General features: G+C 54.8%; 2 protein-coding genes and 1 long non-coding RNA gene across 7 annotated transcripts; 1 reads left to right on the forward strand and 2 right to left on the reverse strand.

Moving 5' to 3' along the window:
* Nucleotides 1–103: 103 nt before the first annotated feature.
* Nucleotides 104–3,772, reverse strand: LOC123382567. Its single transcript, XR_006591132.1, has 2 exons — nt 3,638–3,772; nt 104–1,607 (listed from the first exon to the last, which is right to left on the reverse strand). It is a non-coding gene; the product is annotated as an uncharacterized LOC123382567 (long non-coding RNA).
* Nucleotides 3,773–3,841: 69 nt separating this feature from the next.
* Nucleotides 3,842–7,986, forward strand: CE3H16orf92 (chromosome E3 C16orf92 homolog). Of its 5 annotated transcripts, none has more exons than XM_045047830.1 (4): nt 3,842–3,980; nt 4,281–4,514; nt 6,549–6,887; nt 7,887–7,986. In XM_045047830.1, exons 1-3 carry the CDS (start codon nt 3,917–3,919, stop codon nt 6,848–6,850), a joined length of 600 nt encoding a protein of 199 aa, XP_044903765.1. In that variant the 5' UTR covers nt 3,842–3,916; the 3' UTR covers nt 6,851–6,887; nt 7,887–7,986. The 5 variants fall into 5 exon arrangements, with proteins under 5 accessions (XP_044903765.1, XP_044903766.1, XP_003998765.3 ...); XM_045047831.1 differs by adding an exon at nt 4,555–4,642 and having other exon boundaries at nt 4,281–4,439; nt 6,549–7,986; XM_003998716.5 differs by lacking the exons at nt 6,549–6,887; nt 7,887–7,986 and adding exons at nt 4,555–4,642; nt 4,771–4,885 and having other exon boundaries at nt 4,281–4,439.
* Nucleotides 5,002–11,391, reverse strand: TLCD3B (TLC domain containing 3B). The gene is made up of 5 exons (XM_003998683.6): nt 10,588–11,391; nt 9,606–9,689; nt 6,819–7,053; nt 6,291–6,386; nt 5,002–6,127 (listed from the first exon to the last, which is right to left on the reverse strand). The coding sequence occupies exons 1-5, from the start codon at nt 10,710–10,712 to the stop codon at nt 5,840–5,842; spliced, it is 828 nt and encodes a 275-aa protein (XP_003998732.1). The 5' UTR covers nt 10,713–11,391; the 3' UTR covers nt 5,002–5,839.
* Between the last annotated feature and the right edge of the window lie 5,015 nt (nt 11,392–16,406).

Consider the following 16,406-nt stretch of genomic DNA (forward strand, 5'->3'; position numbering starts at 1 on the left):
CTCGGGGTCGTGAGATTGAGCCCCATGCTGCGCATGGAGTCTACTTCAAAAAAGAAAGAAAGAAAGAAAGAAAGAAAGAAAGAAAGAAAGAAAGACCGTTATGTGTATTTTTTTAGTGCACGATTTTTTTTTTAATGAGAGAAAAGCAAAGTCAAACCACACTGAGATAGCACTTAGCACCTACCAGATGACAAAACTCAAAGCATCTGTTAACACACAACGTGTGCAACGCTGTGGGTAAATGGGCACCCCCCTCTGCGGAGGCCATTCTGACGGTGGATACCAAGATGACGAATACACAGACTCTTCCACCCAGAGATTCCGCTTCTAGAATTTTATCCTATAGATAAATCCTAGAATTTATCCTCATGCTGGCCCATGAGCAAAACCGTTGGAGTTCAGGATTATTAACCACAGCGCGTTTACAACAGCAAAAGACTGGAAGCAACCTAAGTGTCCACGGGCAGGGGATTCATTCAATCAGGGATGACACAATTTCATACGATGAAATAGTATGCAGCCAGGACAAAGAAAGAGGCCCCTGTGCTTGTACTTGTAGAGTCATCACGCGGTCTCAGGTTAACTTAAAGTAAGGTGCAAGGCAGCACGTACAGAATGAGAAGAGAGTTCATATATGTTTGTTTATGTGTGCCTAACTTATCTCTGGAAGGCTGCCCAAGAAAGTGGTAACTACATTGACCTCTGAGATTGCTGCGAGGGAGGTTTGGGCAGGAATAGGAAAGACTTACTTTCCATCCTTTGTATCTTTTGAATTTTGTACCGTGCGCATATCCTGCCTATTCAAAAGAATACATTAAAATAATATGTATTTAAAGGCAACCATCAGGCTTCCTTCAGGGATGTCCAGGATCAGAGAGGAAGTAGGACTCGGAGACACGGTCCAGGACCAGAGCCGGCAGGTTTGGAGCGACGCAGATCTGGGTTTGCGTGAGAGGAGGGGCAAGCTGGACAAGAAGCCAGCGGTCCTGCCTCCTCCACTGTGGCCCCTTTTCACAGCTTAGCTCAGGTCCAGAAGCCCAGCTACACAAAGCCTTATTGGAGGAACACAGGGATAAAGCTGGAGCTCAAGCCAATAGCAGGGGAAATGGCAGACAGTGCTGATCCCCGGCATGTTCACAGGTGGAAAGGTTCTCTTCCATCCATTTAGCCGATAAATATTGATGGAACACCTACTGTATACTCTGGTGACAACTGTGACCAAGATCAATGATCTCTAGCTTCACGGCCTTGTAGGGGAGGCGGACAAAGAGACACCTCCAGTGCAGTGAGATTGATGCGGTGACGGGAGATGGTCAAAAGGCCGTGGGAGTTCCCTTCCCAGGGGAAGTGTTTTCTCAGCTGAGACCCGGGAGATAGGAGAAGTCGGCCGGTTCAAGTGCGAGGGCAAGCGTGTCGTAGGCACAGGCGTGTGCAAAGGGTGGCATGTGCCAAGGGAGGGAGGTCGCGGCAAGAGCTGAGGTGGGGAGGTGGACAGGGCTGGGCAAGAGCCTTGCAGGTCAGGGTAAGAAGTTCATAATTCACTAGGCATCACGGGAAGCCATTGGAGGGTTTTAAATGGTGGATCCGAGTGTTCTGGCTTGTTCTCCCTGAGGGAAGAGTGAACAGAGAGAAGTCAACCAGTCTACAGGCTGTTGAAATACCAGAGGAGGCATGGGGTTGACGGTGGGCAGCAGCGGAGGGGGAGGGAAGTGGGCGAACTTGAGATTCACGTTGGAAAAATTGAGCCAACAAGTCCTGATGATGGCTTTGTCAGGAGGCGGGGGGGGGGGGGGGGGGGTTGACCTGACTCCTGGGTGTTTGTGTGGAGCAGAGCATCTAGATGAACAATGAGACCGTTCTCAGCGTTGGAAAACAGGAGCCAGTTTGTGATAGGAGAACCAAGAACTCCATTTGGGATCTATTGAGTTCGAGATGGTTTTGGACGTACAGAGACACGAAGCAGGAAGTTGGGTAGAGGAGGCTGGAGCCCAGAGGAGAGGACTAGGCTGGAAATATACATTTGTGAGTCACCAGCATATAGATGGTATTTAAAGCCATGAGACTGAATGAGATCACCTAGGGAGAGAGAATATAGACAGAAAGGAGAAGGTCCAAGGCTGAGCTGGCTGGAGAAGGAGGAACCCTGAAAACTGGTGAGGCAGGGACAGGCGCACCCTGCTGAGACACAGAACGGACAGAGGAAGTAACCTTTAGATTTGGCAAGTTAAAGGGCCATTTGTAGACTTGGCAAAAGTGGCCTCGGTGGAGTGGTGGGGACCAAACCAGGTTGGGAGGGGTTGAAGAATACATTAAAGGTGAGGGAGCGGAGACAGCGAGTGTAGACAGCCCCGAGGGGTTGTCCGTCTATACTCTGAGTTCTCGCCCCTGTGATCCCTGAGGTCAGAGACCGTGCCCTGGCGGTTTCTATTGAAGCCATACTTGGATCCCAGCACACAGAAGGAGCTCAATACATGTACCTAATGATTGGATGAATAAATGAACGGATAATTCACTGCCTGTGTCTAAAGGGCCTTTCCTGGTAGAGAGGACAGCTGTATCCTTTTGGGGCAATTGAGAAAACTGAAAGATCCACGCCAATGGCCAAAGGCTCTGGACCCCTTCTCCCAGCTAAACGAGGGAGAGGATGGGGAGCAGTTGCACACAGGCCTGGGGTGGGAACCCTGCTCCACCCCCCCACTCCTCCCCCGAGCCGTCCCCCTGCTCCTCCCATGCCTGTGACTTTGGGGAGAGAAGTGAAGGGGAAACAGTCCCACAGGAGGTCCCATAGATGTTAGTCTGCCTCCCCCCCATTTTCTTCTCTCTGGGCTTTATGGTTTAGGAAATAGAAGTTGAGCACGGCAAGGACCTCCCAAGACTAAGGGGAGAATAGATGGGTAGACCCTGAGGGCAAGAAAGATGAGGGGTGGGGATCCAGGGGAGGGGGGTGCCTCCATCGTAGGGCAGAGGACGTCCCAACCCACCACAGACCCATGCCTGGTGTGGGGGTAAGTCCTGGAACTGCCACTGTCAGAGATTGTTGACCAGGCAATTGTGTAGTCGGAACTGAGGAGACCCTGAAGTGTCCTTGGGCTTGGGTGGGGCGGGACACATCTGTGACAGACAGGCCCACCTGCCAATCCGAGGGGAGCTAACTCTTAGAGGCTGAGACGGGCCTGCAGGACGGAAAGTGGCTGTTGGGAAGTGACAAATAAAAAGCAGGGACTGGAAATGGGAAATGGGAGGGCCCTTGGGGGAGCCCACCCAGAAAGCGGAGCCTGTGAGGGCTCTGTGGGTGACCAAGAGACCCGCGTCGAGATGGGCGGGGGGAGGGGGGGCTGGGGGGTTCCTCTGACAACCCTCGCGCCTGCAGTACCTTTTCCTGCAGCACCTGCGGGAAGAGGCGGGAGGAGGGCTTGGAAGGGCTGGAGCCGGGCCTTCCCGGGTGGGAGGGAAACAGACAAACGTGGACGCTGCTGCCACCTAGTGGTACAAGCCTGTTATTTCTCTTGGCTGCCAACCCCAGGGTCTTCCTCAATGGACCCCTAAGAGATCCCTAGGCCCTTGAATTTGGTGACACAAGGCAAAGGGGAGCGTCCGAGAGAAAGATGCACGCCCCTGGGAAGTGTGCATTGCCTACATTACTTTCTTTGCTCCTCTTTGTCCCTTTTCTGTATAATGCAGGCAGGCTTGCTGTGACGGGTAAATAAGTGGTCTGTGTTAAGCGGTGGATCCAGGGGTAACTGGAGGTGTTTATCCCTGCCCTCCCTCCAGGAAGAACTGCCTGCCACACACAAATGCACCTCTTCTTCGTCCCAGCTTCCAGTACTTTCTCCCCTCAACCCGGAGTTCCTGATCAGAATGGCTCCAGGCTGTGACATCACAGAGCCCCCACCCCTGTCACAGGAGGAGAGGAGTCATGAGGCTGTGGCTGTGGGCTTGGGTGTGGGTGTGGCTGCTGGGGCTGGGGGCCATAGAAACAGGTGGGAAGCTGTCCCGGGAGCCGCGGGAAGGAGAAAGTCTTGGGGGTTAAAGGGCCAGTCTGCCCGAGGAGTTGGGTGGCCAAGGCTGGGCCTTCCTCTTGCCCTCCACATTTCTCTCCATCCAGCATGGGCCTTCTTGTGGAGAGCTCAGTTGATCCTTGAGAGATTCCTGGAACAAAATCAAGCCCCTCCATAGCCACACTAAGGCCGTGTGGCCTGACAGGGTCCTGGGTTGGCTTCAGCTTCTTGGGGTAGAGGGCATGGGTCTGCTGGATTCTTGAGGTAGACTTTGCTCCCTAGCACCCAGCCCACAGAGGGCCAACACCTTGACCCGGCGAGCAGAGTCTGTGCTCTTCCTGGACAGACCTGACTTCTTTGATTACCCGGACTCAGACCAAGCCAGGCTCCTGGCCGTGGCCCGGTTTATTGGAGAGAAACCCGTCATCTTTGTTAACTCAGGTATGAACCAGCTTGAGACGGCCTCCTTCCTTGCCGGGGTCTGGAGAAGAGCTGCCCTTGGCCCTCCAATTGGAGGTGAGTCCAGGGTCCCCATCTCCCCCTTCTTGTCTAACAGGATACAACTCTGAGTTCTTCTATCACATCCTAGTGGGTGCTCTGGTAGTGGCCTTCCTCTTCCTCCTTTTCCAGTTCTGCACACACATGTAAGCCCCCCCACCCCGGCCCCTACCGGTCTCCTGCCCCACCCCAGCTTTCCTTGGGAGAGGCTGAAGGACCCCAAAGCCTAGGGAGGCAGGGCGTGGCCTCCCACTTCTGATCTCATACCCCATAGGAGCTGCCAAAAAGGGGCCTAAGGAGCCGGACAAGGGCCTTGCACTCTGCCCTGAGTGCCCAAACCTGCCCTCCTTTCCCGCTGATGAATAAAAGTCTGCTTTTTTCTTCCTTGACTGCTCGGTAGCCATCCAGGGGGTCCTGCCCCGTCCTATGGTCATCTGTGCTTTCTGTCCCCAGACCCCCCCCCCACCCTTCCCAGCACCAAAGAACTGGGTGAAGAGGGCCTTGGTGGCGTTCACGCAGATCGTCTTTATTAGCGGTCTGTAAAGCACCTCCCAGGGTCCCCTGACCCCAGACTGGAGGAAGCCTTGAGAGGTCTGTAGCACCAGGGACATGCCAGGGCCCGAGGGCAAGATGTGCAGCCTAATGGGGAAGGGACTGGGTGCCCCTCGCCCGCCCCCGGGGTTGCTCAGCACTGGGAAGGTTGGGGGGTAGCAGCCACCTCCCTCCCCCCATCCCTACAAACTAGTATGAATTTGGGCGAATAAATAAAATAAATAAGATTCCTTAGGCTGGCCTTCCCTAGGGAGGAGCAGTGGAGGCAGCTAGCCCCAAGCGAGGCCTGGGGTGGGGGTGGGGGGGATAGTTAGGGTGTCCCCTCCCTCCCAGATGGTGGGGAACCGAGAGGAGTCTGCAGCAGGGGGGCTGGGATGGCCTTGACAGCAGGGCCTCCCCCACATTCTCCGAGTCCTGGTCCCCTTGAGTCAGTCTCCCCACGGCCCTCTAGCCCTCAGTGGACAGGAAGTGATGCCCCCTTCCTCTGGTCCTTTGCTCCCCCCAGAGCCCCAGGGTTGGTGACGGGAGAAGGGGGGCCGCGCAGGAAGGGGCTTGCTACCCTCAGCTCAGGCACTGCTGGGAGAAGAGGTTCCCCCTCCCTGCCTTCCTTTTCACCTGGTCCCTGACCCTCTGCCCCTGAGGGCAGATGTCCCGCCCCTCGGCCCCTTCAGAGTCCATCTGTCAGTCCCCGGGCTGTCAGGGCAAGAGGCCCCTGGCTCCCACCCCCTGCCCAGCGGCCCCAGAGCCCCGTCCCCAAGGGGTGGGATGGGGAGGGTCCCCCGGCCCCACCCTCAGTCCTGGGTCTGACAAGGGGAGGGCGGAGGGGAGCCCCGGGGCCTGAAGAGGCGGCAGGCCCCGCGGCAGATGAGGAAGAACCAGTAGAGCTGGGGGGCCAGCAGCAGCGCGGCGCCCAGGTTGACGTGGGCCGGGATGGCGAGGGGCACGGCGAGCAGCGGCAGGCCGGCGTGCCGCCCGTAGGCCCAGTACAGGTAGGGGAAGAGCAGCACCCGGCAGCAGAGAAAGCTGATCAGCATCAGGGCCCCGTTCACCTTGTGCAGCAGAGTGTGCTGCTGCTTGTACTGCGGGCGGGCAGGGGGCAGAGTGAGCGGGGCGAGGGGCTCCACCCTCGGCCCACTGCCCCCACTCAGCCCCCCAGAGCCCTGCCTCCCCCGACCCCAGCCTGTAGCCCCTCCCAGGTTTGCCCTCCCGTGGGGCCCGCTACACCCTCAGGTACCCTCTCACCTGGATGAGGATCTTGCCAAGGCAGACGAAGGGGGTGCTGACCTCAGCCATCAGCAAGCAGCCTAGAAAGAAATCTCCCTTGCCCTGACGCCACACCTGCGAGGAGAGGAAGGAAATAGCTTGGCCTCACCCTGGACTCCCTCCCTGTCTCCTCTTGGCCACTTGCGGAGATGCTTGACCCTGAAAGTCTGAACACGTGCGTATAGCAGCAAAGCTGCGAGCATCACTCACTGTATCCCTCCAACCGTCATCCTGCAGGTGAGATCGCTCACCCTTATATCACAGATGAGGAAACTGAGGCTCAGAGACATGCAGCCACAGGTCCCAAGCACCACGGCTGGGCATGTCCAGCCCAGGCCAGGCTGACCCCACACCCTCACGCTGTTTGGGGCCGGTCTGGTGCTCAGGAAACCCTCTGTGGAGACTCTCCCCAACCTGTCCTGCTATTGAGACCAGGCCACAGGGCTTCCCCGGTTCCTGCTGGCATGAGCAGGACAGGAGACCCTGGCTTTCTACACCCCGACTCACCACCGACAGCGGGAAGCATACGAGCACCATGACGGCGTGGTGGAGCACCATGAGGAACTCCTTGTGCAGGTAGCCGCGTGCCACGGCCCAGGTGCTGCCTGGGGCTCTGGCCCCCCCTTCGTCCCCTCCGTGCCCCTTGACCTGGTGCTTGTGCCAGTGACAGAGGAACATGGCGTAGATGTCATAGATGAAGTAGGGCACTGCAAATTGCGTGTAGGCAGAGGAAAGCCAGTGTCTGTTGGGCAGAGAGAGAGAGAGAGAGAGAGATCAAAGAGGAAAGGAGAGGGACAGAGCAGCCACCAGGTGCCACAGTCAGCACTGGACGTGCCACATGAGTCAGATCTCAAGTGATATTCACAACAACCCTGAGGCGAGAGTGGACTCTCGAGTTACATGATGGAACCCAAGGGTAGAGGGCAAGAAACTGGCCCAAGGTCACACCGTCACACCGCTGGTAGGTAGTAGTGCTGGAATTCAAACCCAGACTGTCTGATCTCAGAGCCCACCCATTTTTCATATTCATTCATTCATTCATTCATTCATTCATTCATTCATTCATTCTTCTCTCTCTCTTTCTGCAATATGGTAGGCAAGAAAAGGGAAAAGATACCCAAAGACAGCCACAGACCATAGGGCAGTGTGAGAGTGAGAAAGCAAGTTCCGGCAAGATATGAGAGACAGCTGAGGTTAGGACAAATAACAGCAGAAGAGGCAAGAGCAGTGGAGAGGGGTCATAGTGGCCAACATCCATTGACTGCTTATTACAAGCAGGCGCTGTCCTAATAGCTAAAACCCTTCACACACATAGACTTATTCCCTCCCCACAAAAAACTTCATACAAAGTAGGTATGGTTATCACCCCCATTTCACAGACGAGGAAACTGAGAGATTAGGTAACTTGGCCAAGGAATAACCATGAGAGAAGTCTGGTTCCACAGCCTTCGCCTAGAGCCCCACTGTCTCTAGAAGATTCAAGACGTGTCACAGACGGGCCTTTGCTAGGGATTTGGTGGTGCTTTCAGTGCCGGTTGTTCCACCTGAATGTGGTCCAACCTCTTGTTTTTTCAGGTACAGCCAAGCATTAAGGCGAAAACGCTGAGCGAAAGGAGCCAAGAGCAGAGAAAGTTCTGTGTACTTTGGGAGTAAACAAAAATGAAAAGTGCATGAATGTGCAACATTGCATTTTTCTTCTTGACTCAGCATGTTGGACACTGTCTCTTCAATCCTGTAGCCCTGTGGCAGCTCTGAGGTGGGAGTGGGAGATCAGGGAGGTAGGGCCCTGGGAACTCGCCCAGCAAGGCGGAGGGATGAAAGCAAAGTCAGCCAGAGTGATGCAGAACAAGAGTGGAGACAAAATATGAGGAGCTGCTGAAGGGAGAAGGGGAATGAGGCCTGGGGGGGGGGGGGAATGGGGGGCGGTAACGCAGCGAAGGATGGGGTGAGATGAAAACAGAAAACAGAATGCAAGACCTGGGCGAGACTGGCCTGGAGGGGGACAGGCAGCCCAAACTGTCCCAAGAGAAGTTACAGTGGGAGTGGCTGGGAGAGCTGGCCCCAGGAGCTGAGTGGCTTGTGGGGAGGGAGGGCCAGGACTGGCGCTGCACCTTGAAGAGTTAAGCCCATCCCCACCCTCTCAGCAGTTAGGTGCTCAGAAGTAGGAACAGCTGTTGTCCCCGCATTAACCCTGATCTTGGACACCCACCTGAGGATTAAAGGGGGAGGGACGAGAACAGACCTGAGTTGGGGGAAGGAAACGTAAGAGCCGAAAGGTGACCTCTGTGTGAGGAGGCGAGAGCAGGATAAGCCTGGGAATCCAGGCTCATCTTAGACCCAGGGGTGGGGAAGAAGCGAAGAGGGCAAGAGGAACCCAAGTCACCAAGACGTGAAGGAAGAGTTAAGCACCCACTGTGCGGCAGCCAGAATTGCTCTAGGCATTTGACACACAGCTCAGTTCCTCCTCATGGCAGCGCTTCCCGGAAGGGATGTACCTCACCCCACAGATAAGGGAACTCGTCTGTAGAGAAAGAGGGGCACGCCAGGTCAGGGTCATCCAGACAACGTTCCTGTGGCCCCAGAGTCACCAGAGAAGGGGGTCAGGGCCAGAAGTCAGGCGTGGGGGGTCTTCAGCACCCTCCCAGGCAATTCTGCAGCAGCCCGTGGGTCGCCCGGAGCCGGCCCGTCAGCACCACGGACAGGGCCCCTCTCCTTCTTCTGGCCGCCCCACCTCCTCAGGCCTGGGCTTTTTTGGCAAGCACCGGGCACTGCAGCAGCTACCAGTGCCAAATTTTAGCCTCTTCACCCTTCTCCTCCCCCTCCCCCACTGCCTAACCATTAGTGGCCTTGTCTCTGTCATCTCTCTCCTCTGGACTGGACACCTGGGTTCTGGGAGGAGGTGAGGGGTGAGCCCAGCATGAGGAGGAAGGCACCCCATGTGGGTGCTGGTTAGAAAAGGGGTCTGAGGGATGTAAGGGTGGGAAGAAGTAGGGAGGGAAGGACACACAGGACCTACTAGTATGAGGGTATGAGAGGCCGGGAAGCCTAGGGGCTGCTTTGACAATCCTTTCTGATCGCCACTCCTTCTCCTCCTAGTTCTGACCTTTAAGGACAGGACAAAGATAAATTTATCCCTGGGTGTTGAGTTGCAGCTAACGCAGTTAACTTGCTGAGTCCCAAGTGAAGGGCTCGGGGACCATTGAATGAGTCCCGTAGAAGACCTGGGGTACTCAGGAGTCACACACATACACAGGCTGCTGGAAACTTGGGCAAAGGCGGTCTCGTGGCACTTACTGGTCATCAATGATGTGCTTGCAGGAGGTGGAGACGATGTAGCCAGCTGTGGAGGCCATGACGGCTTGGACAGAGGACACTAGCCTAGGGCGAAAGAGGGAGCCGTGGTAGACAAAGGAGATGCAGATCTCAGTTTCTCCTCTTTACTGTCCACTTACTGCGCTTCGGACTCGGGCACCTCTCGGGCCACTCTCTGCCCATCTCTGCCTGAGGCTGGCTTGCCCAGGGCTTCCCCCAGCCTCAGGCTAGGGGACTTGCCCAGCTGCTACTCCTCAGTCCACCCAACTCCTCACTGCCATCTTCCTTCCCTCAGTTGTGGACACTGAGTCGCCCTCTTCTCATGACCAGGGAGGTCATCTTGAGGTGAGACGGTGCTGATAACAAGGTCTCTAGAGGCAGGAAAGGGACAGCACTGGATGGCAAGGGGGAGCCCTGGGCCTGTTCTTGCAACATTCAGCCACCCAGTCATGCCACTCATCACCTGGCCCCTCAGTGACCTCAAGTTCCCCCTGGCCACTTTCCCACTCACTCTTTGACTGCCCCCGTGCTCCCCTCCTCAACTCTGGCCCTTATTCTGGGGTTGTACTGAGTTGAACCATTCACTCCTCTGTCCCTTGTGCCCTCAAACATATGCCCTGAACAATAAATGCACAGCTCTCTGCCCCTTGCCCTACTCCCTAATATCTTAGAGGAATGTTTCAGTCACATGCTGGCCCTGTTTTGGAGGCTGGGAGGGTGAATGGGGGAAAAGAAGGAAAAGCAGTCTGGATACTAGTAGACCAGATGGCTGGGTTTGGACGAGGTCTCCTGGGACGGCGAGTAAGGCAGTGAGGGAGGAAGGAAGCTTGGAGATAAAGCCCACCAACCACTTCAGGAACCCCCAATCCCCCATGAGCCAAGGGTCCAGGGAAGGATGGGATCCCTTCCACCCCCATAATGCTTGAGGAGGGGAGAGGGGCTGAGACGAAGGGAGGCAGTTTACCTGGCTGAGACAATGACCGCGTCGGCCTCCTCCCAGCGCAGCTGGGGCAGCCGCTGGAGCGTGTTCTTGGAGAGGAGGAAGAGACCGGGGAACACCACCCCCCCAGCCACCATTGGGGTCAGCATGGTGGCTCAGGCCTCAGGCAGGGAAGCGAGAGGCCGTGAGGGGGCAGGGAGGCCGAGCTGAAGGGAGTTCGAGGTGGAGAAGGGACACCAAACCAGGGAAGGAGAGAGAAAAAGAAAAAGGGGCACAAAGGGGACAGGGCGGGGACGGGATGGGGCAGGCGAGTCAGACCAGAGGAAGGGAGAATGGGAGTTAGATGAGACTGGGGAAATGGGGAGAGGCTGGGGAGAGGGAGGATCCGGGAAAGGGAGCGGGAGGAAGCTGGCCAGAGGGCTGGAAGCGAGACGGGAGGAGAGGACTTGGTCAGAGGACAGAGAGGGAGAGGGTACCGGAGGAGGAGGATGCGGGTGGGGGAGGGGAGGGAGAGAAGAGGCAGGTGGGGAGGGGGGGCTTACGTGGAGAGGCTGGGAGGACCCGAGAAGGCGGGGTGGGACTGTGGTGCCAGCCCTGAGAGGGAGGGAGAGGGAGGGAGGGAGGGAGGTGGGAGGGAGGGAGACAGAGGAGTGGCCGGGCAAGTGGTCAGCGGTCAGCACTGCTCTCCCGCCTCTCGCTGCTGCCACGGTCCCCGCTGCCCGGCCCCGGAGGCTGCACGGGGCATTATAGAGAGTTCGTGCCCAGCCCCCTGCCCCCTCGGAGGGGAGGGGGAGGGGGAGGGGGAGTCACCAGCTTGGGGAGGGCGGGGGAGGGGTGGGGAATGATGGCACCGACCAGACACCAAGAAACCGGACCTGCAGCGCGTCTCCCATGCAGCTCTGAGCCACAGCAGCGGCTGCGACAGAGATGGGGGGGAGCAGAGAAAGAGGGAGGGGGAGGCCCTTAAAGAGACAGCAGCTGCGGCGCAGGGGGCTGCTGGGGACAAGGGCCAGGGGAGGGTCAGCTCTCCTCTTGGGGAGGAAGGTGGCCCTGGGGTCCCTGGCTAGCTGGGAGGGGGCTCTGAGCCGTCAGATGGGGGCTCGACCCTGTTTCCCACCAGTACATTTGCAAATGCCTACCATTTCTTCCGCTGCCAATGCCTCCCGACACTTGTCCCTCAGTGACCCGCTGGGGTCCCAGTTTAGGGGTGTCCCTCCAGCAAAGAGAAAAAGAGGATTCCCTGGAGGAGGGAGCAAGACAAAGTGGTGCATCTTGCCGTCTCTGAAGGATGAATTTAAGGACGCATGGGAATAAAAACACCTCAACACAGCATCCTTTCAGGCTCTGAGACCCCCCCCCCACACACACACACAAACATCCTTCATTCCAATGGGAAGAAGAAAATTCTAGGTATACATGAGGTGTCTCCTGACTGCTGCAAGACTGCCCTGTAATCTTGTCTAACTATCGTAATAGCACCGAGGTGACAGCACTTATCCCCTTTTTACAGGTCAAGAAATGGTCCTGAAGCCTTCAGTGGCCCTCCCCAAGGTCCCATAGCTAAGAAGAGGCAGGACCCTTCTCGTGCTGGGTGTCGGAGTGGCTGCAGGGTTTGAAGAAGAACACCTGCCCCTCTGAAAACCCACCTGGAGCACAAGGACGCCCTGTCCCTGTCCTTCAGGCTGCCTGGCCTCTCCTGGCCTCCCCTAAGCACTGGTCACTTTGCTTTTTCTTCAGGTTTATCATCTTCCTGGCTCCCCTTCGTCTGCGACTTCACAGAACAGCCCAGTTTCCCAGAAAAGGACCTCAAGGATTAGCTGGTTCGAGCCCCTCATTCAAGCACAAGGAAATCAAGGCCCAGTGATTTGTGTGTCCAAAGCCCAGCTGGAACCCTCTGAACGGCTTCTCACCCTTTCGTGCTGCCTTCCTGGAAGTTGGCCTTCCTGGCCTGCCCCCAACTGTCCTACGGACTTCTGCATGATGTGGGGCCTGTACCCACACCATACTTTCGTTTCCAGGCCTGCCCTAAGGTGCACCTCAATTAGCAGCCCTACGATTTGCTTTTGCCTGTCCTCAGACCATTCCATTTCCTCCCCAAAAGAGAGGCAAAGGGCTGGATTTGCAATTTTATGCTGCCCTCTAGTGGCACGAGGAAGGAACAGATCCTGAGAGGTCTCTGGCCTTAGGCAGAAGTTGGGGACAATTTAGAGACAATAGTGGACCCAGCTTCCTGGCTCCAGGGCTTCCCTTCAGGGGGAAAGGAACCCAAGTTTTTTTTAAAGTTTATTTATTTATCTTGAGAGAGAGAAAGAGAGCAGGGGGAGGATCAGAGAGAGGGGAAGAGAGATTCCTAAGCAGACTCAGCACTATCAGCACAGAGACAGATGTGGGGCTCGATCCCATGAACTGCGAGATCATGACCTGAGCTGAAATCAAGGGTCGGAGGCTTAACCGACCGAGCCACCCAGATGCCCCAGAACCCAACTTCTTGAGTGTTCACTGTGTGCTGGGCATGAGGCAAGGTGATTTATGTTCATTCTTATTTAATCTCCCAAGATGGTAATATATGTTTGATAGACAAGAAACAGGTTTAGAGATTTAAGAAACAAAAGACAAAAAAACCTGAGCAAGATAACACAGCTACGAAAACTGGCAAAACTGGATAGCTCCAAAGGCAAAGAGTAAAGCCACTGAGTCTGGGGGAGGATGGGCACCATCCTGGGGGATGGTAGGGCACCATAACTACTGGATTGAGGACGGCAAACTTGGCCAAGTTGTGGCTTCTCTGCAGATGACATGAATTACAGCAGGCAGAGACACTTTTCTGTCCTCCAAGAATTCACCTAGACACCCAAGTGAATTCTGCCTTCTGCCGGCTCTCTCTCCTACCTAAGTTTCCATGATAGGTCACATGTACATTAAGCTGTGTCAAACAGGTCATAAATTTGCAGTGTAAGGGCCCCAATCCAGCCCACAGGCATGCTTTGTTTGGCTAGTATAGAGTTGCCAATACAGAATTTTCTGAAATTCCAAGTTATGTGTCAGTGTTTGAAAATTAGGAGATTTCCCACCAAAGCTCAACTTCCTTTAGGAAAGAATCCAAAGGCCAGACAACATGGAGCCCACGTTCTAGGTCCATACTATCTGGCTGGAGCTGAGCAGCCGCTGCCCCATTTGATGAGCTCACCAGTCCTCACGGAGCCTGTGGCCTTCGTGTGACTTGCAGGAGTCTGCAGCCCCGACTTCGGAGATATGAACTCAACCGACTCAACTCCACCCAACATCTCCACAAGGACTGGATGGTGGGGGTTCTTAGTAAGCCCGTTTACAAGTGAGGGCTCTGAAGTTCAGAGAGGTGAAATGACTTGCAAAAGATCCCAGAGCCAGGTTTTTTTTTTTTTTTTTTTTTGACTCATCTCCCCTGGTGCGCGTGCACGCGCACACACACGCGCACGCACGCACACGCACGTGCGCACGCGCGCATACTGGGCTTCTGCTCTCACCACTGACTCTTCCTAAAAGCAGGGGATCAGCTCCACCAGCCCTGGCCCCAGGAAGGATGCCCTCACTCTGTCCTCTTACTTGGACGCCACCAAAACAGCCTCTGGTCTCTCCATCCGCAGGTGGGAGTGGTTCTGCAGGCCCCAGCAGAGGACAGTGAAGCTCAGTGGGAAGAAAATGCAGCCCAGTACAAAGAGCAGGGGCATGCCTGTGGGGGAGGGGGTAGAGAAGGTGAGAAAAGGTGACCATGAGAACGCCTCAGCACAGTTGGCGTCCCTCAGCCCCAGACACCCCTTTCACCCCAATAACTCAACAGCCCATGGGATCCACCCATCTGTAAGCACCAAAAACCACCAGGCATCTCTCTTCCCTAATCTCTTTGGGACCTTTACTGCTCTTTAAATGTCCCTCATCCAGGGCAATTGGACATCCTTTTTTCCTTTTTTTTTTTTTTTTTTTTTTTTTTATCAACCTGTTCCAACAATTTCAAGCAGTTTCCCTGTCACCCTCGAAGCTGGTCTATAACTCCCAGTCCATCTCACACCTTAAAATTTCTTCTCTTCATCCTCAACCCTAAGGATGTGCCTGCTCTTTCTTAACTCTACCCCGTCCCATCTTCTGCCCCATCCCCAAGCTCTTCGGGTCACCTCTCCCTTCTCCTAGGTCCTCACCTCTGAGGGGACGAGGTGGAGGCTACGGAGGAAGGCTGATGATTCTCATCAGCGCCCGGAATTCAGAAAAAGGAAAGAGGGTGTTCACATCGTAAAGATATTGGAATTTTAAAACTAACCTTTTTTTTTTAATTTTTTTTCAACGTTTATTTATTTTTGGGACAGAGAGAGACAGAGCATGAACGGGGGAGGGGCAGAGAGAGAGGGAGACACAGAATCGGAAACAGGCTCCAGGCTCTGAGCCATCAGCCCAGAGCCTGACGCGGGGCTCGAACTCACAGACCGCGAGATTGTGACCTGGCTGAAGTCGGACACTTAACCGACTGCGCCACCCAGGCGCCCCAAACTAACCTTTTTTTAAAAAAAGAAAGAGGAAGGCCAAAGCATTATCCCATTGACAAAGGAAAAAAAAAATCAAGAAACAACAGAATCCCTGAAAACAGACGTATTTACATATATGTTATTTTTGTCTGGAAAAGCCTCCCCTCCCGTCCACTCCAGGGAGGGGAGGGGTGGAGAAAGCCCAGGGGGGATGCAGGGAGTTGGGGCCGCCACCCTGCATCCCTTAGGCAGCAGTGAGGGGACCTTCTTTTAGGATACAAGGAAAGTGTCAAACTGCAAGGGCACGAGGCTGAGGCGGCTCTGCTCTGGGGAGGCAGTTGCAGAGGGCAGGAACTTCCCTCCCATTGGTGGACTGGTGGGCGGTTTAGACCATGCTATCCTCCCATTGGCCCACTCTTGACACCTGTGCCCTATGATATGCTTGCTGGCAGCGGGTGGACTGTGGGGCCTTCTAATGCAGAACTGACCAATTAGAACTGGTCATGGCTCAGTGGACAGCTACATTTCCCCAGAGCTAAAAGAGGAGTAAGGAAACGGGAGGGAGAAGATAACACCCTAAGTAGTCGTGGCTTTAAAAGGCAGTACAGTATAGGATAAGAGTTAAGATGGCAATTTCTAGGCTGGGACCATCTGGGCTTCACATTCAGGCTCCGTGTATAATAAAAGAAACATACTGTATGAATCCACTTGGATGAAATTCAAAACAGGCAGAATATCTTCAGTGAAAAATCAGAACAGCACTTAACTTGGTGGGAGGTATTGATGAGAGGGGACCCCAGCGAGCCTTCTGAGAGATTAGGAATACCCTTATGTTGATCACGAGTGTATACATGGATAAACATGTCCAAGGCATACCCTTAAAATGGTGTGCGCTTTATTTAAATTAAGCTGGAATTTTATTTTATTTTATTTTATTTTTTTATTTTGAGAGAGTGTGTGCAAGCACATGTGAGAGGGAGAGGAGTAGAGGGAGAGAGAGAGAGAGAGAGGGAGAAAGAGAGCGAGAATCCCAAGCAGTCTCCCCAAGCAGTCTCCCTGACTCGGGGCTTGATCCCATGCCCCTGGGATTATGACCTGAGCCAAAATCAAGAGTTCCACGCTTAACTGACCAAGCCACCCAGTCGTCCCTGGAATTTTAAAAATGCTAAACAAATTTAGGCTCTCCCATTCCCTGAATGATTGTGGGTCAATTTCTGTGGGTCAATTCTTCATTTGTGGGATAATAATAATTCCAGTTTGTTAAATGCTATTATATGGCGTTTACTATGGGCCAGACACTGATCTGGGCGCTTAAAAATATCAACTCATTTCCTCATTAACAAAGGAACA

The sequence above is a fragment of the Felis catus genome, chromosome E3 (genome assembly GCF_018350175.1).
Source record: "Felis catus isolate Fca126 chromosome E3, F.catus_Fca126_mat1.0, whole genome shotgun sequence".
Taxonomy (NCBI): domain Eukaryota; kingdom Metazoa; phylum Chordata; class Mammalia; order Carnivora; family Felidae; genus Felis; species Felis catus.

Coding starts and splice junctions, on each gene's coding strand:
- CE3H16orf92 (XM_045047829.1), top strand. CDS start 3,917: ATGAGGCTGTGGCTGTGGGCTTGGGTGTGGGTGTGGCTGCTGGGGCTG. Junction 3,981..4,280: donor GCTGGGGGCCATAGAAACAG/GTGGGAAGCTGT, acceptor TTTGCTCCCTAG/CACCCAGCCCACAGAGGGCC. Junction 4,515..6,548: donor CCTTGGCCCTCCAATTGGAG/GTGAGTCCAGGG, acceptor GTCATCCTGCAG/GTGAGATCGCTCACCCTTAT.
- TLCD3B (XM_003998683.6), bottom strand. CDS start 10,712: ATGCTGACCCCAATGGTGGCTGGGGGGGTGGTGTTCCCCGGTCTCTTC. Junction 7,054..9,605: donor AAGCACATCATTGATGACCA/GTAAGTGCCACG, acceptor TCTGCCCAACAG/ACACTGGCTTTCCTCTGCCT. Junction 6,387..6,818: donor TATGCTTCCCGCTGTCGGTG/GTGAGTCGGGGT, acceptor CTCTCCTCGCAG/GTGTGGCGTCAGGGCAAGGG.